The 19,779-nt window shown below is 45.5% G+C and overlaps 1 protein-coding gene across 2 annotated transcripts in view; it reads right to left on the bottom strand.

The window, feature by feature from the left end:
* The window catches only part of LOC142496942 (indolethylamine N-methyltransferase-like), a 33,940-nt gene that overhangs the window by 8,885 nt on the left and 5,276 nt on the right, over positions 1-19,779 (bottom strand). For both annotated transcript variants that reach the window (XM_075604058.1, XM_075604059.1), the window contains exon 2: positions 18,923-19,130. In XM_075604058.1, coding sequence (XP_075460173.1) covers positions 18,923-19,130 — 208 coding nt within the window. The remainder of the gene's footprint in view (positions 1-18,922; positions 19,131-19,779) is intronic.

The following is a 19,779-nucleotide window of genomic DNA, read 5'->3' as shown; positions in this document are numbered from 1 at the left end:
TACAGTACAATACAGTTCAGCACAACAGTATGGTCTCACTGAAAGTCCTCCACATTGTCCATCCATGGCCGATTCCTTGCATGGCGCAAAACGCCATTAATGCAATCTCGAACGCCTTTCATTACAGGATCTGTAACTGCATGAAAGCGCCGCATTTCTTCCACAATGTTTTTCCTTAAATTGACAGGAAGGGCCTTTTTAACGCGATTTCCTTCGTAGTTCACTTTGAACACCCAATCACAGTACAACGTGTAGGGAACATGGTGCTTAAAAATGATCAAGGCATACTTGTGGGGTACACCAGCACTCATCACCCTATACTTCTCCCTGAGCCCCGGTGGCAGATCGCACAGGGTGATGTCGGGCACTGTTTCTATGCGAGCGGGTGTAGGTCTTTTGGGAACTGGTGTGCTTGAGGCGACGGGCGATGGTAGGATGTCTGGGAGGAAGCTTTCCTCCGGTCGTGGTCGCCGTGTTGTCTCCTGGCGTGGTCTTGACGGGGTTGTCATGTCCCCCTCAACAGCATACATGTACACTACATTTTCTGGTGGAGGGGGGGAGCTTGGTGATGGAAGATGGTCGAAGGTCCCATTCATCACATCCATGTCACCCCCCTGCTCCCGCGTCGGGGAAACAGGGGCATTAGCACCGAGCAAATAATGTATGCCCGCAATGTCAGCCTCTATCTTCTCCATCCGTCGATCCATCCGTTGCTCCACTTGTATCATCCGTTGCTCCACATTTAGCATTTTCTCCAGAAGCAGATCTATCTTTGCCAGCACAATAGAATTCCCGGGGAGATCCACACTTATCCCATTCAGCATTCGGTCTAATGAGCTGCTTCTTGTGCATGGCGTCTGGACATCTGGGGGGATGGGTGCAACGGAGGATGAGATGGGGGTTCCATGGACAGAAGCGGCATCGATGGAGAGTGGAGGAGGTGACCTGTGGATACCCAGTAGAGGAGAAGCGGCAGCGCCGTCGAAGAGGGATGGAGAAGGTGACCTTTGGATTTCCAGGCGAGAAGCAGAGTCATCTAAGAGCAAAGGAGAAAGTGACCCGTGGATTTCAGAGGCGGCAGTGTCGTCAGATGGAACCGGAGAAGATGGGGTGGAGAAGACGGGATGAAGATTTCCGGGACAGCTACAGCAGAGTCGTCGAAGCATATGGGAGGAAGTGGTCTGCGGATTCAATGGGTTGGCTGCAATTCGTTTTGTGTCGAGAGTACATCACCATATATCTTCTTCACATAATGAGGCTTACGTCTAAGAAAACCCTTAACCTTTGGGGTCAGCAGAAGGTTTTCTTTATTGGCCTTAGCCTGTCGCTTTGCCCTTGGCATGGAAACGGCAACCGCCTTTTGCTTTTTCAGCATGACAGGCACGGCAGAGGTGAGTGGGTTCTTGCGTCCATAGAAATGGGGATGCTCCATGGAAGCAGGTGGCACAAGGCAGTACAGTATCTGGACAAGGGCAAGTTCAGATAAAGATCATCAAGTGGTGGGTTATGCAAAGTGTGTGACCATTTATGCATGGCGGCCAGGTACAGGTGTTGAAAGTGGGCGTACTCTAATGTGAGTCATTACCGTATAAATACACCATCCATTTTGTATATTGACTGCACATAGAATACACATCGACTAAACATCGAATACACATTCTTGTGTTTGTATTTCTTTCTACTCGCAGCAATGCCTGTTAAAAAGATTTCACAGGATCTCAGCATGCGAATTAAGGAGATGTACACGAGCGGACACCGAATTGCTGCTATCCAACGCTGGTTAGCTACTTCTGGCATCGTTGTGCCATTAACCACCGTGAGCTATCATGCACAAGGAAAAAACAGAGACCGGAAAAAGGCACCAAGGGTAACTAACGCGTAAGTATATTTACAGTATAAAACTTAACAAAAAAAAATATATAGAAAACTGTACTGTACATCTACAGTACAGTTCTGTATCTACTGTAATACTGTTGTTATTTCTGTTGATTTATATTACAACATACTGTACAGTAGTTTGTCTATTTATATTTATAGTACAGCAGTATACATTTTTTGTATATTTCAATTAATCTTACAACGGTATATACTGTATAGGATGTACTGTATATTTATATTTATATTACAACAGTATATTTATTTTGTATATTTATATTTATAGTACAACAGTATATATATTTTGTCTATTTATATTTATAGTAAAGCAGTATACATTTTTTGTATATTTCAATTAATCTTACAACGGTATATACTGTATAGGATGTACTGTATATTTATATTTATATCACAACAGTATATTTATTTTGTATATTTATATTTATAGTACAACAGTATATATATTTTGTCTATTTATATTTATAGTAGAGCAGTATACATTTTTTGTATATTTCAATTAATCTTACAACTGTATATACTTTATAGGATGTACTGTATATTTATATTTATATTACAACAGTATATTTATTTTGTATATTTATATTTATAGTACAACAGTACAGTATATATATTTTGTCTATATATATTTAATGTATATTACAACATTACATTTATTTACATTTTATATTGCTGCATATTAATAAAACAATATAATTTCTTTACATTGTAGGGAGACAACTGTTCTGGTGGACAAAATAAGTGAGGAGAATGATGAGAGGAGTGCATTAAGGGTTAAAAACACTCTGCAGGAAAAGCACAATCTGACTGTATCCGAGACCAGCATAAAGAAGATGAGACACAGCATTGGATAGAAATATGGACGTTTGAGGTTAGTACTGGACAGTACAGGAGGTAAAAGTGTTGTTTCGCAAAGTGTACTGCACTGTGCCGCAAATTTTTTTTATTCCTTGTCATTACAGAGTATACCCCATGATACGGGATGCAAACAAAATCAAAAGAGTGCTCCAGGCCCAGGCATGGATCAACAGTGGGGAGACTTTCCAGGATTGCATCTTCACTGATGAGTCTACTGTGTCGCTTGAGAGATTTGCAAGATTTGCGTTCCACAAAAAAGGCCGCATATCTTTGAAGCCGCGGCCAAAACACCCCGTGAAGCTGCATGTGTGGGGTGCCATCTCTAGGCGTGGACCGGGATGCATTGTCATCTTTGAAGGTAAAATGTATCAAATATAATTTTGCCTAATGCACTGTACTTGACTAGTGTTGCCTTACCGTATGCACTGTACTGTACTATTGTGCAGTTTTTTGAGCACTTTTCTTTTCTTGCTATAGGAATCATGAATAAAGCTTTCTTCCAAGACAACATTGTGCCCGAGATAGTGCAATACATCACATGCGACTTCCCCAATGGTCACCGCTTTTACCAGGACAACGATCCCAAGCACACCGCGTCAACGGCGCATATCCTTGAGCGTGGCATCAACTGGGTGAAGACGCCAGCGGAGTAAGTGCAGTAGACCGTGTCCCATTTTTGTTCCCCACTGTTTTTAGCTCTTAAACCAATTGTCCTTTCTTTCCAATGACAGGTCGCCAGACTTCAATCCGATCAAAATGGTCTTGCATCAGCTGAAGGACCATATCCAGAAAGTGGCGAAACCCTCCAAAAAGGACGAGTTGTTGAAAGGCATAATGAGTTTTTGGAACAATGTATTCAGCGTGGAACGTTGCAATAAATATATAGACCATATTGCCACTGTGTTGCCCATTGTCATCGCGCGTAATGGGCAAGCATCAGGAAAGTAGTACTGTGCTGTAGTATTGTAAGTACAGTATGTTAAAGGTAAGAATGGCACAGATTTTTTCTTTCCAGATAGTCAGAGTATACAGTAGTTAGTTTTTTCTTTACAGAGAGAGCAGCACCAGCCATCAGGTTACTGTACAGTACATAGAATTTAACAGTTGTCAGAGTATACAGTAGTTCCAGTACAGTATACAGTAGACTAGTTTGACAGTACAACAGTAACTGCCTACTAACTGCTCCATTTTTTTCTTTCCAGAGAAAGCTGCACCAGCCACCTACAGTAGTTCTGCCATAATACAGTACAGTACGCACATACAGTACAGTACAGTACCTGCACTAATTTTTGTTTTCTTGTCATTCCAGGAAAAAGGGTGGCCTAGGTGGGAGATGGGGGCGTTGTGTCCAGTCAAATCTGCTTGTACAGTGAAATGTACAGTATATAAACAGCAGGAATGATGTACACAAAACCTCTCCTCTCTCAATGAACTACTGTACTGCAGACAGGATGAGGAAAAGATAAAGACTAAAGAAAATATAATTTTACTATACAGTATATAGTATATAGAGTATATTATACAGTACATTACAGTACTGTACTGTGTATAGTAGTAAATAATATTCTTATAAATGTGCATTACTCATGTTTCCCCATGTTTTACAAAGGTTTTCCAAATGGTTATCCAATTTCAAGCTGCCAAAATAACGTAATAAAGACTGCATTATGTATTATTCCTGATTATTTTTATATTTGTATTTTTTGGTTCCTGATAAAATAAAATAAATATTTATTCACTTTCATGCGAATCATAATCATTGACAGCCACCCCTACAGACCCACAGAACGGACAGAACGGATTATGTTACATTATACATATATACAGTATTTATATATTTTTATTTTAAAGATATTAAAGAATGTACTGCTGCGACACACTTTATTCGAGCAAATACCCAGTATGTACCTGGCAGATACCTGGAATGCGCACTCCTCACCTCAGACAAGCCCCGTTGCGTTTGCCTTCCCAGCCATGGTTCATGCCTGGCTGACGGGCGGCTGATCTGTTAAATGATAATGATTAGGATTTAATAGGCTGCAATGCTTCGCGTGTCTATCAGATGGCATAAATTCATGAATTGTAATGCAGTATATATATATATATATATATATATATACTGTGCAGTATTGCAGCCAGCGGGAATAAAATGCTTCAATCCCTGCCTGGAAAATAACGCAATGCACTCGGGCAGAAAACAGTCACAAACCTCAATACACCCGAGTATACCCGAATTCGTGGGACTAGCCGAGCTCGAATAAAGTGTGTCGCCAGTGTACTGTATTGTATTTAAAACATGTGACTGTAAACCATAGTGACTGACACATATTTTCACACCCTGATGAAATACAGTATCAGTGTACTCTCAATTCTCACAGTGCTGTGCACATCAGATTTACATTTCAAATTCGAGAGGGGATTTTCCAAAGCATTACCGTTCAAACAACAGGCCTCTAAGGGTTGGGGGAGGGGGATGGTGTGATTAGACGCAGGCGTTCTGAGTGTTTGTAGCTCGGCTATGGGAGGATTAAGAACACAATGGCAATATGCAGAAGGTTAACGACCCAGTGGAGAGAGGGGGTTGGTAGGATAGGGTGACTCAGCCGATTGACGCTTGGCTAGGGAGGGTATTTAAAACTCTGGAGGTGTGTGGCTGAAATAGTTAACAGCACTGTAATTTCAAAAGGCAGTTCATCATAATAATTTGATGAATAAACCCCCAAAGACAACCCCCAAATACAGTACATAAAAAGCAAGTCACTTTAACTCCCTGTGCCCCATGCACCAAAAATGTTTTGTGGCAGAAGAATTTAATAAAGGCTGCAGAATGTATTATTGTGTGTTGATGGTTAGAATTGCTGTGCACTTTAAATGTTACAACATTGTACAGTATTTGTAAATAATTTTTTTGTACTGACTCCACCAATAAAAGAACATGTTGAATTGCCTCACATTGTTTCCATTTGCTCCTTTGACAGTGTAACAAATGTAGAGGCTTGCTGCACTGTTTTTTACTGCCTGGTCGCGCAATTGGCATGGGAACTAGGTCAATTGGCGTGGGAACTTCTGTTCTAGGGCACCTAGAAATAAAATTCATTTTGCCCCTAGATGTTAGGAACTCCCTCACTTGACCCCAACAGGGTCCAAGCAGTAATGGCGACGAGAAAGGGTCACGCCGGCGAGGAGGGTCCTACCATTGAGCGTAATGGTGGAGAAAGCTTTGAACTAGCTAAGTCAGAATGAGCAGAAACCTGGAACCCACAACTCCGGTTCTGTTCGATCTAGAGGGCTCAGATTCGGTCACCATGTAGTCCTAGTTGCGGCAGGATTGTATGACAAATTGCGACCCTCTCGTGGCAACAGAACGGAGTCAGGGTGATGTTAAAGTTTAGGTTTCTGCCATTGACTTGCATGGCAGAAAAAAAGCCACTTTGGTAATGTGCTTTTAAACTGTCTTTTGGTACCTCCGGTTCCGGGGGTCGGGCAAGGCTGATATCTTGCCACTATGGCAAGGGTCCTCCCGCATGAGGACCAAGCAAATTTCAACCCGCTCAGACCCACAGAAGGGGTTATTTTACATTATATTCGTGCAATTGGCGTGGGTACTACTTAGGGCCGCGGTCAAGTTCACGGGCAATTGGCGTGGGAACTTCTGTTCTAGGGCACCTAGGAATAAAATTCTTTTTGCCCATAGATGTTAGGCACTGTATACCACTGTACAGTATACTGTAGAACAGGGGGACGCAAACTTTTTTCCCTGCGCCCCCCTGCCGGCGGTCCCCTCTCTTCCGCGCCCCCCCTAACCACCATTGACTTGCCCTCCGGCGTCATGACGTCACGTTGCCATAGCAACGTGACGTCACATGACCTCGCGGCGTCATTTTGACGCCACGTTGCCATGGCGACGCAAGAAGGAAGCCGCCGGAGTCACGGGTAAGTATGGTTTACAGAGGCCCTGCAGCTCCCCGGGCACTTAATTTAAGTGCCTTCGGGAAGCGCGCGGGGCCTCTGTAAACCCCGCGCCCCCCCACCGGCAGTCTCGCGCCCCCCCTGGGGGTCGCGCCCCACAGTTTGCGCACCGCTGCTGTGGAAGACACATAATGACACGATACTGAACATGTAGAATAAATGCATAGTTTTATTTATTCGGGTTTATTACACAGTATACTGTACGGCCGGAAAACATCAGCATACAGTACAATATTATCCATCGAAATCCCCCCATTAGCCGTTTTCTTTTCTGATGAAAAACAAAAAGAAAAGTTTTAATGTACAGTAATGGTCAGCCCCCTAAAGAAGTACCCAGCCAGCCCCACCAAAATAATACGGCAACACGACAGTACTCACCATAGAATTAAAATTCATTTTCCCCCAGATGTTAGGAACCCCCTCACTTCACCCTAACAAGGTCCGAGCATGTACAGTACAGTACTGTACTTTAAAATAAATTAAATATGCAATTTTACTATTACTGCGCGCGCACAGACTGTGTACTGTAGGTTGAACCGCGAAGGTATTAGACTTCAGAGACAACAGCTCGCAAATGCCCCCATGCGTTTTTACACGGCATTGCAGTATTGCAGCCAGCGGGAATAAAATGTTTAAAACACAGCCGCGAAAATAACGCAATTCACCCCGGGAGAAAACGACACAAAACCGCACATCACCGGGATATTCTGACATTCGCGGAGCTAGCCAAGTAAGAATAAAGCTGGTCGCCACTGTATGTCCATTCAGCAATTGAGCAGGCATAGCAATGTAAAATAATGTCCACAACATTCTGTTTTGAGATTTTAATAAGAAACGCCTAAATTTGATAACGTCTTCAGCGACCAAGGCCAATTTACAATGGATCACTGTAGTGGACACTCTTTTAATCTGATTTTTAAAAACCTGCACATTGACTAACCACTGTATAGTCTATGCAAAGGGATTCACATTTGCCATCTGGCGGCTATGCGCAAAACTGCACCCAAATGAAATCAGAATCCAGGTAATCAAGGAAATCAACAACGGTAAACAGAGGTGTGATTAACAGCCCGTACTGAAGACAAACAAGTCAATGCTGTGTGGAATACAGCAGACTTTACTAAAATGGCTCTGAAAATGATCTGATAATGGCCGCTGCATCTGTGTGTCTTTTCCACCAACTCTAAATTTCATTTCTGCTCTTTCATCACTTATTCGTGACTAATCAACTATTATGAAGTCTTCATGTTCTACAGAGAGTTTACTTGACATTACAAGTTGGTTAGAAGAACAGGCAAGCACAGTGTCTTTGCAGTCGAAGCGTGTGAGGTAGGGAATAAGGACAATCTTCCCCCGACACAGTCGCTGCGTGTTGATCTGATCAGTTAGTCCTACTGTGTCGGAATAGCGATAGACAATCAGAACTACACATTTTTTTAATGTAATATCACCCCTCAGCAAGGCGCAAGTTGGATTCCATAACTTCCCCTTTTTTTCTTCTTCTTTGACTTCCAGTCCATCAAGTCCTCAAATGTCGTTTAATGCTTTTTTGTCTTTCACATTGTCTAATTATTTCTTTGACTTTGGACAAACTCGTGGATATGGTTCTCCTTGCTTTTATCTTGAGGCAAGGAGCAGTGAGAACGGGAACTATTTCATCCTGTCATTGAACATTGTTTCTTCTCCTTTCCAATCTTGAACATTTTGACTCTTAACCACTGTTTTTCTTAGTGCAATGTCATTTATCAAAGCCTTTTTCACTCCTACCAGTCATTTTGATTTTCCCCTTTAAGGCAATTATCTGGTACTCAGGAGATGCAGTACAGAGACTTGCTACCTCTTTCTCAGTTTTTGATCAAGATGTGTAGTCGTGAGGGTCACGTGACGACGGGGAGGTGAATGGCTGCTTAGTACCTGAGCTCCATTCCCACCGGCACTAGTTATATCAATAACTACAGCAAAATCGCGACAACAGCAACACAACCAGCAGTAAAGAATCTCTAAACATACCAGGATGGCTTCTAACAAAACAGTTCGAAGAAAAACCCAGACAGTCTCTACTTATTTCAAAAAAGGAGAGACAGCACAGGGAGACAGGCCTGAATCCCCTGCACAACCCACCATGACAGACCATGAGGGAGAAAATGCAAGTGCTGCATCGGACGACATGGATGTAATGAGGCGCAAGGATATGAAAGCTTTCTGCGCTGAAATGAAGCAATTTTTTACAACAGAACTTTGGGCTCTCAGGAAAGATATGGATGCCATAGGTGAGCGAACAAACTCCCTAGAGGTTAAGTCTGATGAGACCGTTACTGCACTGGCACAAACTCAGAAACAAGTAACTAAGCTGAGGGACCAGGTCAGATTCCTAGAGGAAAAGATTGAGGACTCTGAAAACAGGGACAGAAGAAGTAATATCCGTCTAAGGGGGGTCCCTGAGACTGTCACCGACCCAGAGGATTTTGCCACCAAGTGGCTAGAACAACTCTTCCCTGACAAGACGGACCGTGAGCTCCTGTTAGACAGATGTCATCGCACCCTGAGAGGAAGACCTCAGGCAGGGGACCCCCCAAGAGACATTGTTATCAGGTTCCACCATTACCGCACAAAAGAAGAGGTATGCAAGATATCACGGGACACTAAACATATGGAGTTTGATAAAGTGAGATTCCAGGTGTTCCAAGACCTGTCCCCTGCCACGCTGGCCAAAAGAAAATCCCTAGCCCCCATTACAAGAATTCTGAGGGACCAGCAGATTAGATACCGGTGGCTATTCCCATGTGCAGTAATGGTGCTGCGGAATGGGGTAGCACATACCTTGAGACGCCTGGAAGACGGCGAGGGATTCCTCGGCAAGCTGGGCGCAGGGGGAGCGGCGGAGGTCTTGCGGGCGTCCCCACCAGCAGAAGCAGGAGACGCAGACGTACCCTTACCCACATGGAGCAAAGCGGGGGCTCCGCGGTTGGCGGCAGGAGCAACGGGATCAGCAGCGGCCCATAACTGAGTTCTCACCCCATGAAATTTGGAAGTGCTCAAGCAAAGAAATAATCATATAAAAGGGATCCCTTTTGGTGTTCAGAACCTTCATCATGTCATTTTGCCTTTTCGTTTTACCTTCCAGCTGGGGTGTTTCAGCTGCAGTGTCTTGCTTCACCCGGAGGGAGGCATCGTAAGCGCGTCCTCCGGTGACCCAGCTACCCCCCCCGCTCCTGCGACTACCCCCCCCGCTCCTGCGGCTACCCCCCCCCTCACCCCATTACTGCAGCCCCCCCCCCCCCCCCTCACCCCACTACTGCAGCTACCCCCCCCCTCACCCCACTACTGCAGCTACCCCCCCCCTCACCCCACTACTGCAGATACCCCCCCCCTCACCCCACTACTGCAGCTACCCCCCCCTCACCCCACTACTGCAGCTACCCCCCCACCCCACTACAGCAGCTACCCCCCCACCCCACTACTGCAGCTACCCCCCCACCCCACTACTGCAGCTACCCCCCCCCCCACCCCACTACTGCAGCTACCCCCCCCCTACTGCGGATGCCCCCCCGCACTTGCGGATGCCCCCCCGCACTTGCGGGTGCCCCCCCGCACTTGCGGGTGCCCCCCCGCACTTGCGGGTGCCCCCCCGCACTTGCGGATGCCCTTCCGCACTTGCGGATGCCCTTCCAGACCTGCGGCTGCTCTCCCGGACCTGCGGCTGCCCTCCTGGTCGCGAGCGGGTCCGTCGCTGACTTTTGGAGGGCAGCCATATTGCCTCTATCCCTCCCTGTGCTCCGCGGGAGCGGCTCCGGTTTTCGCGGGCTTTGCCGCTGACGTCACTGCCAGGCGACGAGCCAGGGGCCGCTCTCTCGCGAGAGGACGGCGCGGCCCCACGTGACTGCGCACACTGCAGGGAGACTCTGCCCGAGATGCAGAGGGGGACGGTCCGCGATAGCGCAGGGGCCGGGGACACGGGGGGAGTGCAGAGAGGTGGGGGCTGAGATCAGGGGATGAGAGGAGGATGAAAGGGGAGGGGGAGGAGGATGAAAGGGGAGGGGGAGGAGGATGAAAGGGGAGGGGGAGGAGGATGAAAGGGGAGGGGGAGGAGGATGGAGGGGGAGGATGAGGATGAAAGGGGGGGACGAGGATGAAAGGGGGGAGATGAAGGGGGGGGAGGACGAGGATGAAAGGGGGGGAGGATGAGGATGAAAGGGGGGGAGGATGAGGATGAAAGGGGGGGATGAGGATGAAAGGGGGGGGGGATGAAGATGAAAGGGGGGGGTGAGGATGAAGGGGGGGGGTGAGGATGAGTATGAAAGGAGGGGGGAGGAATAAGATGAAAATGGGGGAGGATGGGGGGGGGATAACGAAAGAGGGTAAAGAAAGATTCAATTCACTTGTCACCATCTGACGCGGAGCCCTTCCCAATAAAGTTTCAATGAGGCTCTGTATGTTATGTTATATGTATGTTAGATGGTATAGAATATCTGTTGCTTCTGTTGTATATGTTGTAGGTTATATATGTTATTTATGGTTCATATGTTATATAGGGTTAATGGGGTTAAATATGTTAAATATGTTCATTAAATCATTAAATAATTGGGTTCATTCAAATGCTGGGTATATGCATGTATATATATGGATATGCACTCACTATAACTTAGGTACTGCTGTAAGTCGTTATAAAGTTAAAAATCACGCTACAGTTTAAGGTTAAGTTAGTTATCAGTTTTGCGCCGGTGGGATTCACCCACGATGTCGTACATGTGTTCCTCATATAGGTCCCTGACGAATCAGGACCTCAAACAAGTCCCAGGGGGGTCGGTCCCGGGAAGGGAAAGCCGGCCATTTTGGAAGGTCAGGCATACCGACCTGCCCATTGGGCGTCAGACTCCCACTCGGGGGACCCCGAGGGGAGCTCTGGTTTTTCTTTTATTTTTTTTCATTATTACAAAGCGATTTAACTTATGTTTCCAATTTTGCTTTACCCCTTATGTGTTTTCCCTTGTACTGTCTCCTCCCTCCCTACCCCTCCCAATCCTTTCCCCACCCGGCCAGGGAGGATGCCGACCTAGACGGAACACAAGAACTTTGCCGGATGGTAACACCAAAAACGTCCGCCAGTTGAACAAGGGACAAAGTGGACAGGGTGAGTCATCAAACGTTAGTTTGTTACACTTCTCACACATTAAGTGATGGCGTTAACCCTTATATCACATAACGTTAAGGGCTTTAATAGCCCAACCAAGAGAAAAATAGCTTTCACTGACTATAAACGAAAACACGCAGATGTCCTAATGTTACAGGAGACTCATTTTAGCAAGACCAACGCGCCTAAATTCCTAGACAAAGACTATGCCCAGTTCTACCTTTCCTCCGCACCGGTTAAAAAACGTGGAGTGGCCATCTTGTTCCATAATAAAATCCCATTTGTAGCCCAAACTATTAAAACAGACACAGAGGGACGCTTTGTTATACTAGTGGGCACGATACGGGAGCAATGCATCACAATAGCCACAATCTATGCCCCCTGCGAGCAGGACGCAGTCTTCTTTGAAGACTTTTTTCGGACTCTACGCACCGTCGCAAGGGGCGGCGTAATACTCGCAGGGGATAGCAACATGGTCATGCAACCAAATCTAGACAGATCAGGGAATACGGGCACAGTACATAAAAAAGTGGGGACCTCTTTACGCAAGGGCCTCAAAGACAACCAACTGACTGACATATGGAGAGAACTACACCCGACTGATAGGGACTATACGTTCTATTCCCACCCACACGGCTCCTACAGCAGAATTGATTATTTTTTCGTCTCTTGCCAACTGGTTCCTATGGTCTCCCGAGCTGGGATCCATGATATTTCATGGTCTGACCATGCACCGATAGAGCTAAGGTGCGAGCACATCCGAACAGGCAGACCAGGAGCGAACTGGAAGCTCAACGAATCAATCCTAAAAATTCCTGAGATTTATGAGACAATAAAGGAAGAAATAGTTCAATTCTTCCACACAAACACAGGCTCTGTAGATTCCCAGTTTGTATTATGGGAGGCTCACAAAGCGACGCTGAGGGGCATACTAATTAGCACCACAGCTAGGAGAAAACGGGAAAGGGACTCAAAAATTATGAAGCTTCAATCGAGATTACATTCCCTTACATCACTCCATAAGAGTAACCCAGACCCGCAAACCCTACAAGAATTGAAAGATACCAAAATTGAACTAAACATATTGTTGACCTCCAGGGCAGATAACGCGCTGAGTTGGTCTAAGAGGAAATTTTACGAAAAAGCGAACAGGCCGGATACTATGCTGGCTCGAGCGTTAAGAGACAGACAAGTGAAGTTTAATATCCAAGCTATACGCTTAAAATCAGGTACCCCCACGGCCAACCCTAAGAAAATAGTAGAAGAATTTGGTTCGTTCTATGAAACACTATATAATGGAGAGAAAGTGGCACATAACGCTAAAATGAGCAAGAAGCTGAGAGATTTCTTAGTCAGCTCAAAACTAGGGAGATTGACAGAGGCAGAGAGAGAGGCCATGGGCGCTGATTTCACTATAGAGGAGGTGTCACAAGCCATTAAGGAACTCAAACCCTCAAAAGCCCCAGGGCCAGATGGCTTCTCGGGGCTATACTATAAGAAATTTGCCAAAGTACTAGCCCCTAGGTTGCTCCACGTGTTCAATGCAATATTAGCAGGAGCCCCCATCCCCAGAGAGATGTTACAGGCGTCTATATCATTAATCCATAAACCAGGTAAAGATCCGCTGGACTGCAAAAGTTATAGGCCCATATCCCTAATCAATACTGATATTAAAATATACGCTAAACTATTGGCCAATAGATTATGTCTAATCCTACCCAGACTTATACACCCAGATCAGGTCGGATTCATTAAAGGCAGACAGGCAGCGGACAATACCCGGCGATTTATTGATCTGGTAGAATTGGCCACTAAAAATAACACACAAAGTATGCTGTTAAGTCTGGATGCAGAAAAAGCTTTTGATAGGATAGACTGGCCTTACCTGAAGGAGACGCTTGCGGCATTTGGCTTTGGGGATCAGGTGAGTAGAGCGATTCTCTCGCTGTACTCAGGACCTACCGCCAGGGTAATACACCAGGGCTTTCCATCTCTCCCCTTTCAAATTAAGAGTGGCACGAGACAGGGATGCCCATTATCCCCTCTCCTGTTCGCTCTATGTATAGAACCACTGGCGGCGCAAATTAGAGGCAACCCGGACATCTCAGGGTTAAACGTATATTCTCAAACACATAAAGCGGCCCTGTACGCAGATGATATCCTACTAATTATTTCAAAGCCCCTCACCTCCTTGCCAAACCTATTGGATTTATTGGACAGATTCTCGAGCATTTCGGGATTTAAAATAAATCAAGCTAAATCTGAAGCCCTCAACATCAATCTCCCTAGACACGTAGAGAAGTTATTGCAACTGAATTTTAACTTCCACTGGCAACAGAAATTCATAAAATATCTAGGAGTCCACATAGCCAAGAACACCAAAGACATCTACAATGCAAATTACCCCAACCTAATTCGGACGTTGATAGCTGACCTCCATAAATGGTCCTCTATACGAATATCCTGGATAGGTAGGATACATAGCGTCAAAATGAACCTACTCCCCCGTATCCTATACCTTTTCCAGACGTTACCAGTGCCACTCAGACTGAAGGATTTGCTCTCACTTCAGTCGGCAATCTCTAAATTTATCTGGGGAGGGAAAAAACCGAGAGTCAACAAATTAAATATGAAAAGATCTGTCCTAGCAGGGGGCCTAGCGGTACCCTGCCTGCTCTCATATTACAAAGCGGCTCAATTAAGCCAAATTGTTCAATGGCAATCCAGTCCACATTTAAAACGGTGGGTGGAATTAGAGAGTGCTGCCTGCGCTCCTTTAAAAATACGCAACTTGATTTGGCTACCTAAAACAGCACGACGATCTGCTAACATGCCGCTTTCCTCAATGACCAACTCGTTGTCTATCTGGGAGGCTAATAAGACTAAATACTCTCTCACAACGAGTAATTCTTCGATGTCCCCAATTTGGAACAATCCCAAGTTCGCTCCTGGCCTTCTGGAGGGAGATGCATCAATTTGGAAACATAAAGGTTATATACGAATTAAAGATCTGGAGGGTTACAATAGCAAGATTAAAACGTTTGATCACGTCAGAGAAGAAAAAGATATACCCCACTCAGAATTTTTTAGGTACCTCCAGCTTCGAGCATTTTATAACAAATTTGCCCCATACCCCCCCCTGACGTCATTCGAAAAGCTCTGTCTGGCAGAGACCGACACAAAGGGACTCACATCACAATTGTACAAGGAAGTAGTTGATTCTGCGAGCTTTAGACAGCAGCCACCGTCATTTAGAACCCAATGGGAAAGAGACCTGGGAGAGACATTAGAAGATGACGAGTGGAACGCTATATATATGGCCACGGCAAAAAGCTCCATATGTACCACACTAAAGGAGAACGCATATAAGGTCCTAATGCGGTGGTACCTCACCCCAATGAAATTAGCCAAGTTCGTGCCTGGATCCTCCTCACTATGCCCCCGGCAGTGCGGAGGATCGGCCGATCTGTTACATATGCTGTGGTCTTGCCCGCGGATCTCCCCACTATGGGAAGAAATTAGACATTGGATACAGAGAGTCTTCGACCTCACTATTCCCCCAGACCCATGGCTATTCCTCTTGAATAGACCACTAACGGGCCTGTCCAAAGCAAACAATAAACTAATAGAACATTTTGCAATAGCCACACGGAGCGAGATAGCAGCACTATGGAAACGCCCCGAAATTCCAAGTATCCCAAAGATTCGAAATCGATTGTGGTTTATCTGCCAGATGGAAAAGTTGACGAGTCTAGTTAACGACACTGGCACCAATTATCTCAAAGTATGGACGCCTTGGCTGGCGCAGACGGATATCCCCGGGGTTGAGAGGAACACAATCTGGCTGTGATAGATGAAGGTGCGTTCTCCTTTAGGAGCGGAAACTCAGCTCACGACGACTACACAGACAAATAGACAGAACGCCTACAGAGGTGTTAAACTGGAGAGGACGCAACCCACAAAGAACCTTACTAGGAGCGGTGAAGAGACCTAGCACGAGTCGATGCTCCTCTTCCGGCCGCGCCACCCCTTTACCCCCTTCCTACCCACCTCCTTATTTTTTTTTTTCTTTATTGATTTTGTGTTTGTCAATTTGAATCCATCGTACTATGTGAATTATGTTATTATCTTTATTGCTAGTCTACCCAAAACAATCCGGTCGAGTAGGGCCCGAAAAACCGGGATATGTCTCACAAGCTGACATACGGTACTGTCTATAGCGGAGATTAACACTAAAAATGAATGTAATGTATACTTTATTCTGTATCACTTGTTTGGAAAAATGCAATAAAATTTAAGTTACAAAAAAAAAAAAGATGTGTAGTCGTGGTTGAAGAGGACACTAGTGACAAAGTCCTTGTAACCGGTGCCCTCAGTGTCTCTTCAAGTATTTGCTTCTCGTTCCTCTGTGGATTTTTGTGCAGCTAACTTGGCCAGACTCTGTCGCTTGAGTTCTTTGAACCACTGCTTTTCCCTGATGCGCTAAGCTTCCTCCACCCTGTGGAGAACTTCTCGCTTATGCTCATCTTTCCACTTCTTCAACTCTTATTTTACTCACTTGGCAATCAGTTTTACCATGGTTTATGCTGTCACCTCCACCATGTCACTGTCACGATAATATGAATTTGGTTCAGCATGAGCACGGTAGTCCAACTGGAATTGTACTGCACCTTTCATTCTTAACTTGATTCTTCTATTCTACAATTTCTCAAAAGCAGCCTTTTACACTATCACTCACACTGAGGATGCAGTGGTGATCGTGGAAACTGGCAACCTTCCTACGCTATACTTATGTGAGGAATCCGCTCCTGGGTTTTGGCTGGAACTCATCCTTGCAGAGCTGTGGAGTTTCCAGCCCAACCCTCCCTGCTCCTGCAATCAAGAATCACCTGTTATGGACTCTCGTTGCAGTCTGCTTCATGCTGCTGGCTATGCAGCTCTGTCCTTGCTATTTAGGGCCAGCCCTTCCCCCCAGGAGGTGGCTAAGCATAATCCTAGTTTTCTTGGATGTAACTGTGTTTCCTACAAGCTCCTGTAGCCTGTCTGCATTTCCTCCTTTCAGAGGCCTTTGTTGCCTGGCCTACCTTGGACCAATCTGTTCCTGTGTTGAAGCGCTGGATCCCCAGTGCTAGCTTCTTAGTTCCTTTGGCCTGCTGCATTCCTCCTTGCAGAGGCGTTTGTGCTGCCCTACCTCTGTCCTCCTTACAGGAGCCCTTTCTATGCTCAAGCGGCTCCGCTCCAAGTTCCTGTTTCCGACGCTGAAGCTTCTTCGCTGAAGGGCCACGCACCGGCCACGCACCGGCCACGCACCTGCCTTCCCGTTGCTGACCCTCGCTTATATCCTCGACCACCGCTCCTGTGCCGCCTGCCTTGACACCAGCCTGGATAACGTTTACGATGCTTTCTCCAACCCTGACTGGCTATGTTTGACTACAGTTTGCGCAACCCAGAACCGGCTTTGTGGTCTAAGGGTGGTGTTTTCACATTCCCACCTCAGCTCCTCGGTCCGGTCCTGGTTTGTGGCAAGCACGACCATTAAATACAAAGAACCAGCTCCTCCAAATTGAAAATATATAAGTCTGACCAAATGTAAAGTCCAGTACGAATGGCAAGCAGTCCTGAGGGGAATCTTCAATGAAGTCTCATAGAGGGACAAACAAACATGTAAAACAAAAACAAAAAAGACAAAAGAAAAAGATCATAGTGCAACTCAAATAACAAAACAAATATAAACAAACAAACACTGCAAAGATTGGCAAAAGAATAATTACAGATTTAATGCAATTAAATAAAAATATTAATAAAACAACAAACACATGTCAGTTGGGCTAAAGATGCTAATGAAGCTATATCATCCGGTAGGAGTAAAATTAAAATGCTACTTACAGCAAAGCTGAAAAGAATAAACCCATAGAACAGCTGTCCTGGAAATCAGACCGGAGCCTCTGCAAAGAGTTGGAACAGCACGACCTCCAAGACTTCACACTGCCGGGACGACCACTGCTGCCACACACGCAGACCTTCAAGGTAGGTGAGAGGTGCCACAAGGAGGAACCGAAGCTACACGCTGCTGGGGGAGTCACCGACGCCGTACACACAGACCCACTGGTCGCACGATGTGCCGGTGACGTCACAATACAGCGCGAGGGCAGGGTAAGTGCCTGGACAGGCAATGGAGTTCAGAGAGCTAAGAGGCAAAATCAGATAGGGACACCGTGCAAACGGGGGAGGATGATACGAGTCAAAAGCCAAAGAAAAACTACCCTACGCGTTTCGTGACGGAAGTCACTTCGTCAGGGGCGACGACCATTACAACATAGGCTGGACTTCCTCCAGGATTGCTGTTTGCCTGCATCTAGCCTTGCTCTCTATGCCTGTGACCCTGACTCAGATTCTCTTGCCATCTGCCTTGTCTTTTCTTGTTCCACTTGTTTCTTCACCTTCTCTACTTTGTAGAGATTATTTTTCCTCTTACTTACTTGATCAGTCAAATCTGCAGCCTCAATTTTCAGACTTCTGTTCTCTCTTTTTGCTGTCTCTAAGACACTAACAATGTTGTAGGAATCTTCCATCTACACACATGCACACCTAGATACCTCAAGCTCTGTGCTGAGACTGTGGACTTCCTTCTGAGAGGTCTCAAGCCCCGTGGCGCGATTGCCAGCCTCCATCTGAGAGACCGTATGCTCTGTTCTGAGACTTCCAATCTCTTTATGAGATAGAAGCTTTGTGCTGAGTCTGTGAACCTCCGTCTGGGAGGTTTCTAGCTCTATGCTGAGGTTTCTCACCTCCACCTGAGAGACCTCATACTTCTGCTTCCAGTCAGTACTAAGTTTGTTGGCGAGGCGCTGGATCTTGGCAGCAGCAGCGTTTGACCTCTGTCAGCCTGTGACCCTGACTCTGATTCTCTGCCACCTGCCTTGACTTCAACCTGTGAACCCGATATCACTATACTCATTCAGGACTCTGTCTCTCGGTTCTTGTCTGTGATCCTATGTCTTATCTCAGCCCTATGGTTCCGCTTCCTGTTTTGAGATGAGCACCGTGTTGAGAACATTATAATTTCCATACCTGTCACCTTCCAGTTCACAAACAAATTTGGCCACTGGACTCCAGTCGAAAGCATCTGGATCTTTCTTCAGCCATTTCTGCATCTCAGCCTGGTTTTGTGCAAGAAAATCAGAAGTAATGATGTTCTTAAACACTTCACAAGCGGACAGGAGGTGGTAGATGGTTGGCCCAGCACCGATATCAATCAGAGTGTCTCCTTCAACACCACCTTATAAAAGGATTATAAAAAATCACAACCAGCTATTCAGCAGATCAATATATTATACTCATGCACTTTCCAATAGTGTACATTAAAGCAGCAAAACATGTGAAATTGTATTTGGGGTTTTATTTAGGTATTTTTTAGGTTTTGTAATATTATATAATACTGTACTTACTGTATTTATTATTATTATTATTATTATTATTATTATTATTATTATTATTCAACTATTAATGCTATTTTTAATTCGTTTTAAAGCATAACTTGACCCCGGAAGAAGTCGCATGCAAGCGACGAAACATGTAACATGTCGGGTCTCTGCCGAACATTTGATTAAAGTCTTTTACACAGCAGATAAGAGTATAGCTCTATGTTTCACTGATCCACTATTTATGTTAGAATACCAGCCTCCAGCCCTTCGGATGAAATCGCACACTTGATACACCCAGTTAAAGAGGTGTTAGCCTTGCAGTTAGCAAGGCTGTTCTACAAGAACATACACTCCCTTTTGTTTGCCCTTTTGCAGCCTCCATGTACCCCTAGAAGGCAATACTAGCATCTGGGTTTTCAATATACCGTGGGATAGTCCCACCTCCTGCTATTTTGGGTGTCTGCTGAAATCACTGATTTCATTAAACACTTTGAAGTACCCTGA

The sequence above is a fragment of the Ascaphus truei genome, chromosome 6 (genome assembly GCF_040206685.1).
Source record: "Ascaphus truei isolate aAscTru1 chromosome 6, aAscTru1.hap1, whole genome shotgun sequence".
Taxonomy (NCBI): Eukaryota; Metazoa; Chordata; class Amphibia; order Anura; family Ascaphidae; genus Ascaphus; species Ascaphus truei.
The sequence above is the reverse complement of the archived record's forward strand: the minus strand, read 5'-3'. Positions and strand labels throughout refer to the sequence as shown.